The sequence below is a fragment of the Hypomesus nipponensis genome, chromosome 14, assembly GCF_054491055.1.
Source record: "Hypomesus nipponensis isolate SF chromosome 14, ASM5449105v1, whole genome shotgun sequence".
NCBI classification, from domain to species: Eukaryota; Metazoa; Chordata; class Actinopteri; order Osmeriformes; family Osmeridae; genus Hypomesus; species Hypomesus nipponensis.
The window spans coordinates 156,160-164,174 of record NC_140374.1 but is presented as its reverse complement, the minus strand read 5'-3'; the positions used below and the strand labels follow the sequence as shown (position 1 = coordinate 164,174).

At 43.1% G+C, this 8,015-nt stretch overlaps 1 protein-coding gene across 1 annotated transcript in view; it reads right to left on the bottom strand.

The window, feature by feature from the left end:
- Positions 1–782: 782 nt before the first annotated feature.
- The window catches only part of ndrg4 (NDRG family member 4), a 62,314-nt gene continuing 55,081 nt past the window's right edge, over positions 783–8,015 (bottom strand). The window contains exons 14-18 of the mRNA XM_084671692.1: positions 4,634–4,681; positions 3,322–3,357; positions 3,163–3,214; positions 2,391–2,429; positions 783–960 (exon numbers count right to left, since the gene is read on the bottom strand). Coding sequence (XP_084527818.1) covers positions 806–960; positions 2,391–2,429; positions 3,163–3,214; positions 3,322–3,357; positions 4,634–4,681 — 330 coding nt within the window. The 3' untranslated portion in view covers positions 783–805. The remainder of the gene's footprint in view (positions 961–2,390; positions 2,430–3,162; positions 3,215–3,321; positions 3,358–4,633; positions 4,682–8,015) is intronic.

Below are 8,015 nucleotides of genomic sequence, written 5' to 3'. Positions count from 1 at the left end.
TTAACATGTGTGCCCTTAACATGTGGTACTAACACATGGTACTAACGTGTGGTACCAACATGAGGAATATAGGTTATGTCATGGACTCAATGTGATTTAGTATCCTTTGTGAGAGTGAGTAAAGTGTGTTTGTATCCCATTTGTTTTAAAAACAACAAAGCTGTTTTAAAAAGGCAGGGGTGGGACTAGTAGACATCTTAAAGGGTGATAAAGAGAAGTAGGAGGAGCAGGACAAGCGGTATAGGTTTATAAGGTTAGTATAGGTTATTATGTCTATTAGAGGTTTTGTATACTATATCAAATATTGTATATTATTTGTATATTAGGAAGTTTACTATATTTGAGCTTATTATATATGTAATCTATGTTCTGTGTGTAGTTATATGTTATGTCATTCCAGTTTGCTTTGCGTTGTCTTGTCCTAAGAATTTCAGTGCCCAGTCTGACCCTGTGTTCTGTACATCTGACAATAAAAGACTTGAACTTGAACAAGGGGAAAAGGAAGTCAAAAGTAGATCATTTAAAAAACTGGACTGGAAGCAAACAGGACACAAGTGAAATACAGACATAAGAGAAAGTTTGTAGAAACTCAGTCACTCGTCTCCCTCCTTCCCCTTTCCTCCCCTCTCATCTCCCAGTCTCTCCTCCTCTCGCCTTCCCCTCTCTCTTCCACTCTTCCCCCCTCTCTCTTCCCCTTTTCTCCCCCCTCTCGCCTCCTCTTCTCTCCTCCCATCTCCTTCCCCCTCTCCCTTCTCATTCCCCTTCTCTCTTCCCCTCTCCTCCTCCCCCCCTTTCAATGGCAGCCTTAGCAGGAAACCTCCATGCTGTGGGAGAGCTGGGCCGCAGCCTCGCTGCTGTCCGTGTGGGTGAAGGGCCGGGAGCGGGAGCCGTCCAGGGAGCTGCCGCTGGCCAGGGAGCCTGTCCGGGAGCGTGCCAAGCGGGTCATACTGGCAGAGGGCACTGGGAGGAGGAGGGGAAGAGAGGAAGCAGGGATGAGAAGAGGATGAGAAACAGGGAGAGGGGTAGGAGAAGAAGAGGGGAGCAGGAGGAGAGAAAGAGTAAAGGGGAGCAGGGGATGAGTAGGGTTTAGGAGAAGAAGAGGAGGAGAAAGAAGGAGGAGAGGAGGAGATAAAAACAGATGAGTCAAAGAGGATGGACATTGGGGCGAGGAAAAGGAGGAGAGGGAAGTGAAGTGGGTGGAGGATGGGTGAGACCAGAGTAAAAGAGGGGTGGAGAAGGAAGGGAGAGAGGGGGCGGGGAAACAGAACAAGAGATAGCAGAAGAATAATGAGAGTTGATATTGAAGGTTGGGGAAAGAGAGAGATGGAAATCGGAAACGTAAGAGTTGGAGAGAGAAAAAAGAGATAGACAGAAATCAGAATACAACAGAATACAGCAGCAGGAACATTATCTGGGAGAGATGGGGCCACAAGCTGTGTATGAAGAGCTAACTGAATCCTCCTACACTGCTGATGAGACCAGGCTGCTGCAGATACCAGCCATGTGTCTGTCTGGACAACGGCCCTAACGCTGAACACACAGTTCTCATGTTATGTCTTGTAGAAGAATGTTGGTTTTGTCAAAACACAGACCTGTTTCAACAACAGAATTAATAACATTAAAGTATTTCAAAGCTCAAACAGGGTGCTTAATTTAAGCTAAATGTTTTTATCTGGAATGGGCTAAACTGGCAACACCATTTGATTGGTTAACACCACTATCATACTTTATGTTCTGAAATGTGTCATGGCACCACAGTTGAGGTCAGCAGCAGGACATTAGGGTTGAGGGTAGCAGGGTTGAGGACATTAAAGTTGAGGGGAGCAGGGTTGAGGACAATAGGGTTGAGGGGAGCAGGGTTTTAGACAGGGCAGCAGGGTAGAGGACAGCAGTTTTGAGGACAGGGCAGCAGGGTTAAATACAGACACCTGAAAGTATTGAATATATATAAAAAGATTTTAGGACAATATTAAGAGCAAAAGAATAATCTAAAATTGCGTCAAAGTAAGACAATCTGAGCAGTGTTGCCAGAAGTCACTATTGGCTCTCTGAAAAGTTACTAAAAGTCGCAAGATGGTGATGGCGTCATGTAGTGTCAAGCTTTAGATCTGTAGATGTACTGAGTACAATTAGAAGCCTACTTCTATAAACATTGGGACCACTAAAACACTAAGAAAGGCAAACATAATGTAATTCACAAAGAAGAAAACTGTTTGTTGCTGCACAACAACTGAAAACGGAGTTTGGCAAAGTTGCAGAAAGTCGATAGATTTTTCGCAAGTCGCAAGTTAAGATTTTTTGCTACTTGGCAAGGTGTAAAGTTGGCAATATCGGCAACACTGCATCTGAGCTGAAGGGAACGGCAGAGGGCAACACCAAACAGGAAGTACCTGGCCCTCCACTCAACCTTCCATCGTTCACATACGCAACTGAGAGAAGGAGGCAGGGAGACAGAGGGCAAGATAAACACAACGCAAACACTGAATTAGACAACAGACACTGTAACACCCCATGCAGCACAACACCATACAATACTTCAGTTGCACACCATTACTGAAATAAAAGTGAGACTGGACACACAGTCACACACAGTCACAAGGGTGGGTGAAACAACAGATAAGAATCTAAAGGAAAGATAAATTGTCAATTATTCACATGTTCCCTCCACCCCTCTTCCACTCCCTCCTTCCCTCTATCCCTCCCTCGACCTCTCCCTCCCTCCACCCCTCTATCCCTCCCTCCCTCCACCCCTCTGTCCCTCTACCCCTCCCTCCATCCCTCCATCCATCCCTTGATTCCTCCCTCCATTCCTCTACCCCTCCATCCCTCCCTCTATCCATCCCTCTATCCCTCCAAACAACAGAATAAGAATCTAAAGGAACGAGAAATGGTCAATCATTCACATGTTCCCTCCATCACTCCCTCCCTCCTTCCCCTCCCTCCCTCCCTCCCTCTATCCCTCTACCCCTCCCTCCATCCCTCTACCCCTCAATCCCTCCATCCATCCCTCTATCCCTCCACCCCTTCATCCCTCTACCCCTCCCTCTATTCCCCTACCCTGCTTCTCTCTACCCCTCCCTCCCTCTACCCCTCCATGCCTCTACCCCTCCATCCTTCAACCCCTCCATCCCTCCCTCAGTCGTGATCCCCCAGGTTACTTACTGTAGCTCATGCCCTGCAGGAAGTACTTGAAGGCTTCACTCAGCTTCCCAGGCTGTGGTTGGATAGAATGGATGAGACGCCAATCACTGCATTCGTATCAAATGTGGCCAATCACTGCATTCGTATCAAATGTTGCCAGCGGCCATGCTTCTGTCTCACCTGTGTTAACTGGGGAAGTCCACCAGAATCAGCCATCTTCAACCACCCAGGAGGGACAGGAACAGCACAGTTAGAACATAGAACAGGTACAATATAGAACTGTTAGAACAGGTAGAACATAGAACAGTTCAGGTAAATAACTGATATAATTACAAAGACAATTTATGAAAAAATCAAACCCTCAATATAGCTGCAAGCAGCAATGAGGTGGCCAAGCAGGTCAAATGAACAAAAAACCTTTTAGGCATCCTAAGAACAGGGTACTGAGTACATGCAGCAAGTTTGGTGTGAATCCATCAAAGATTTGCTGAGATACAACCCAACTTCCTGTTTGCTGGCTTAACTGCACATTTTGATGTGGTTTGAATGGTTTGAATGGTTTCAAAAATAACAAAAACATGTCATAGCATTTGTGAGGATTAGTCTGAAGATTATCTGTGCCAAATTTGGTGAAGATTGAACACACTTTGTAGGAGGAGTAAAGAAAAAACGTTCTCATTAACTCAAAATGGAGGATGCATCAATTCGGCAGGTGCACATATTATCATGTGTCACACACTGGATCTCCCAAGATATCATGAGACAAAGGAATCACTTAATAAAGGCATACAAATCAACAGTTATTGGCCAAAATGCATTTTTGCTTCTAGTGGCTACTCCCAGAGGTCACATGACATCAAATTGTTTGGACATCCTCAGAAGAGGGCATACCAAGTTTGGTGTTGATATCTTAAAGATTTGCTGAGATGTGACCCAACTTCCGATTTTGATTGTCTGTACCGGACAAACGGTTTTGAAAATCAAAAATTATTTGATAATTTGAGTGAGTGTTGCTCTGACGATGATCTGTGCCAATCCTGGGGAAGAGTGGACAACAATTGAAGGAGAAGTAGCAAAACAAATCTTAAAATCAGGGTCATAGGCGTGTTGAATTTGTCTTCATCCAGGTAATCCAACGGTACCTCATTTTTGAAAATAGGTCATACGGTTCAAAAGTTACACATGTCCAACTTTGACCCGTTGGTGGCGCTAGAGTGCTCCAATGGGAGACATGAAACTTGGTGAAAATGAAGAGGGGACTGTCCTTAATGGGAGTGCCAAATTTCAAATTTTTACCATACAGTTCTAGGGGCAGCCATAGACTTCAATGGGAGAAGATGTGTACCGGTAATAATAATAAGAAAAGGTAGAAACACTTTGCTGCTTGGCCACCAATTATAATTGTTGATATATATAGAGAATATATTCTATAAGTATATTCTATAAGTATATTCTATAAGTATTGCAGAAGAAGAACACTGGGTGTAGATACCTTCAAGAACGTTGTGTGGCTCGGATCCAGTTTAGAATTGCATTCAACCTTGGAAAGTAAAATTGTGTGCAAAACAAACAATTAGCATCACATCAAATTTGTATTTGAATGTGTTTATGTGTATATTAATAATAATAATGAAAGCCTTTATTGTCGTTGTATTTGCATAAAATCTACATTTGGAGTGCTTCTCTTGTTGGTGGAACGAGTGTAAGAGGTATTTGTGTGTATGTGCGTGTGTGTATGCCTGTATTCATGTGTTCATGCTCGTGTATACTATGGGGTGTACTACATGTCAGCGGTTCATACGCAAAGCGCACAGTAGCACCTGCACACGCCTGCGCGATGATATCAACCCTCTGACTGCATGCGAGACAGGGTCTTTACATAGAGTTACAATAAACACAGGCGTTCACACACACGTCACGTAGGCGTCACCCTGGCGTTGTGCACATGTATTTTACTGATGTGTGAACAACGTGTATGTGATGTGTACACTACACCTGACATATATGGGGGGTGATTAGTGCCAGGTAATGTTAACAAAGCTAGCAACCGTCGCTATGCCTAATAAAGCAAACAATCACTGCCACCGCTACGCCCCTACATCTGACATTACTGCCACCGCTACGTCTCTACGTCTGCAGTCACTGCCACCGCTACGCCATACGTATGCCATTATGTGGATAGCTAGGTAGATAAGGCAGCTAGCTCACCATTATGCCAGTATTATCATCTAGTGAGACCATTCAAGAGGTTAGGTGTCACGTTCCAGTGCTCCCCTGAATACTGATGCCTTCAAATCTGGACCCTAAATCCCCCCCCCCCGTTTACTGTCTAGTTGGTTTGTTCCGTTTCTGCCTATTTGTTGTGCACGCCCACCCCTTGGATAGAGTTGCCACTTATCCCTACACATTGGTTACCCATCAATGTATGTATATACCCCTGATTCCCTTGTGTCCCTTCAAAAGTCTTGTATAGTTTACTGTCACATTCTGAGTGTTTATATGGTTTCCTCTTTGGCCTCTTGATGTCGATCCTTGTTTGTTCCAGACCTTGTTCCCTCCTGCCTGATCCTTGTTGGTACCTTTGAACCTGTACCTGCTCCTGGATTTATGACCTCCTCCCTGAACACCAGTTTACGACTAGCTGACTCATTTTGGTGCCTTTGCTTACGTAATAAATCTGCGCTCCTGTGAATGGGTTACATTAAGCTACCCATAGCGTTGGATTTACTGCTTCAAATTGAAAAGTGAGGCGATCCTTCGATTCAAGTTTCGTGTCAACGTGTCATATATTGTCAATTAAAAGTTCCAACTAACCAAGAAGTTTCAAGACCAAGACCCATTCAACACGGTACACAAAACCCTAACCCAGATATTATAATTTATTTAATTATTTAATATTAAATCAAACCATAACCACTCCTGACTCATTTTAATGACCCGTCAGTGACAAAACAAGTTTGGCTGTTCAGGTCTCTGCCTACAGCCCAACACTAGTTAGCTGAAATAGCCACACTGATGTAGGGTGAGTTTAGGTAATGTGGGACATCAGGTAAAGTGGGACAGTTATGCATTTTGATGATTTAATATGTGCAAAACTGACATCCAATCACCAGAGCTGATCTTGACTGTAAATACAACACTTCTAATCACTATGCAGTGGTTTTTATTTGTCTGACATCATCAGAGTAGGCGTGATCTGGCTTGACAAGAAGCCTATACAGAAAAAACGCATCGAAAGTTCAGCGGCATATGACATCATATTTCTCAATGATAAGGCTGGCAAAGGAATTTAAATGAAGTTACAATGAGTACTATTGCAGCATATTGAAGGGGTTTAACCACTGATTGAAACACACAAAAACATTTGTAAAATAATGCTTTATTAGAAGAAAAAAAGCATTTAATGTGACTGTCCCACATTACCTAATCATGTCAGTTAATGTGGGACAGCATTTTTCAGGTAAAGTGGGACATCTAGTAATGCTGTGTTTATGCTATAAAAATAATTTAATTCGACAGTTGTCAAATGTTTTATACCAATGCATCATACTGCACTTAAGTTCCCAACTAAATAACAACTTACACTGTCATTGAACCAGCGCTTTCAGACTTGTAAGCGTGACCGCAAACGTTAGTCCAACAAAATGCTAACGCAGCGGGACTAGCTAGCTTGCACATAGACTGCAGATCACTAAGGCTTACATCAGTTACACTTTATGCCTATTGTATAAGTCAACCCCCACAACTAAATTAATCTTGCCACACCCTTGCACCTAGTAGTGTTGTATATAAACTAATAATTATTATATCAGCAGACTAGGACGACAGACAATGACTGTCCCACTTTACCAGACAAGCTGTCCCACATTACCTGAAAATGCTGCCTGAGTGAGAGAGGGGGTCATGTTATGTTTGAAAGTGTGTAGCTTCTAAAATATTGTGTATTCCCATTTCATTCCAGCATGAAAATGTTCCTAAGCCCTAAAACGATTTACAAAAACACCACTGGGGCGAGTTACCAGTTATTTTGTAAGTCTACTGGAGCCTCTACCAAAAAGTGTCCCACATTACCTGAAATCACCCTACTTTCATTATTTTCCCCATTGATAGCTAGCCAGCCACTTAACCTACAGTTGTCAACTTGAGACCAGTTATAGCTAACATACCACATAATGGAAGACGAATGGCGTAGTGGTGGCAGTGATTGCAGACGTAGCAGTGATTGCAAGCATAGCGACGTAGAGGTGGCAGTGATTGTTAGCTTTGCAGACGTAGCTACGTAACGGTGGCAGTGATTGTTAGCTGTGCAGACGGGTCACACGTGCTAATGCAATGTTTACAAAGGTAACGTCCCCGCTACGTTGCCGCTATCAAAGTTCCCTCATCACCCCCATTAGGAACCAATGATAAAAAAGCTGAGACGACACTGACATTGTGGGCAAAGCTTGTCTACATTGTATGCTGTTTGGGCGTGTGAGGGCACTTGTCACCCCCAATAAACATACGCCTCAAATACGCGCGACCTACACCTACGTGAACACTACGCCTAACTGTTTGATTAGATATCTAGGCGTGTGCACAGGTAGGTGTTATGTGTGCTGCACATCCTGACACTGTCACTTTCAGCTACTGGTTGCATTATCAGCAATATTGCACTATTATACTTAACTTGTCTTAGGTTAGTATAGGTTTATAAGGTTATTATATGTTATGTGTATTAGAGGTGGTTGTATACTGTATTGAATATTGTATATTATTTGTATATTAGGAGGTTTACAGTATTTTATAGCTTATTATAAATGTAATCTATGTTCTGTGTACTTATATGTTATACCAGGTTGCTTTGCGTTGTCTTGTCCTAAGAATTTCAGTGC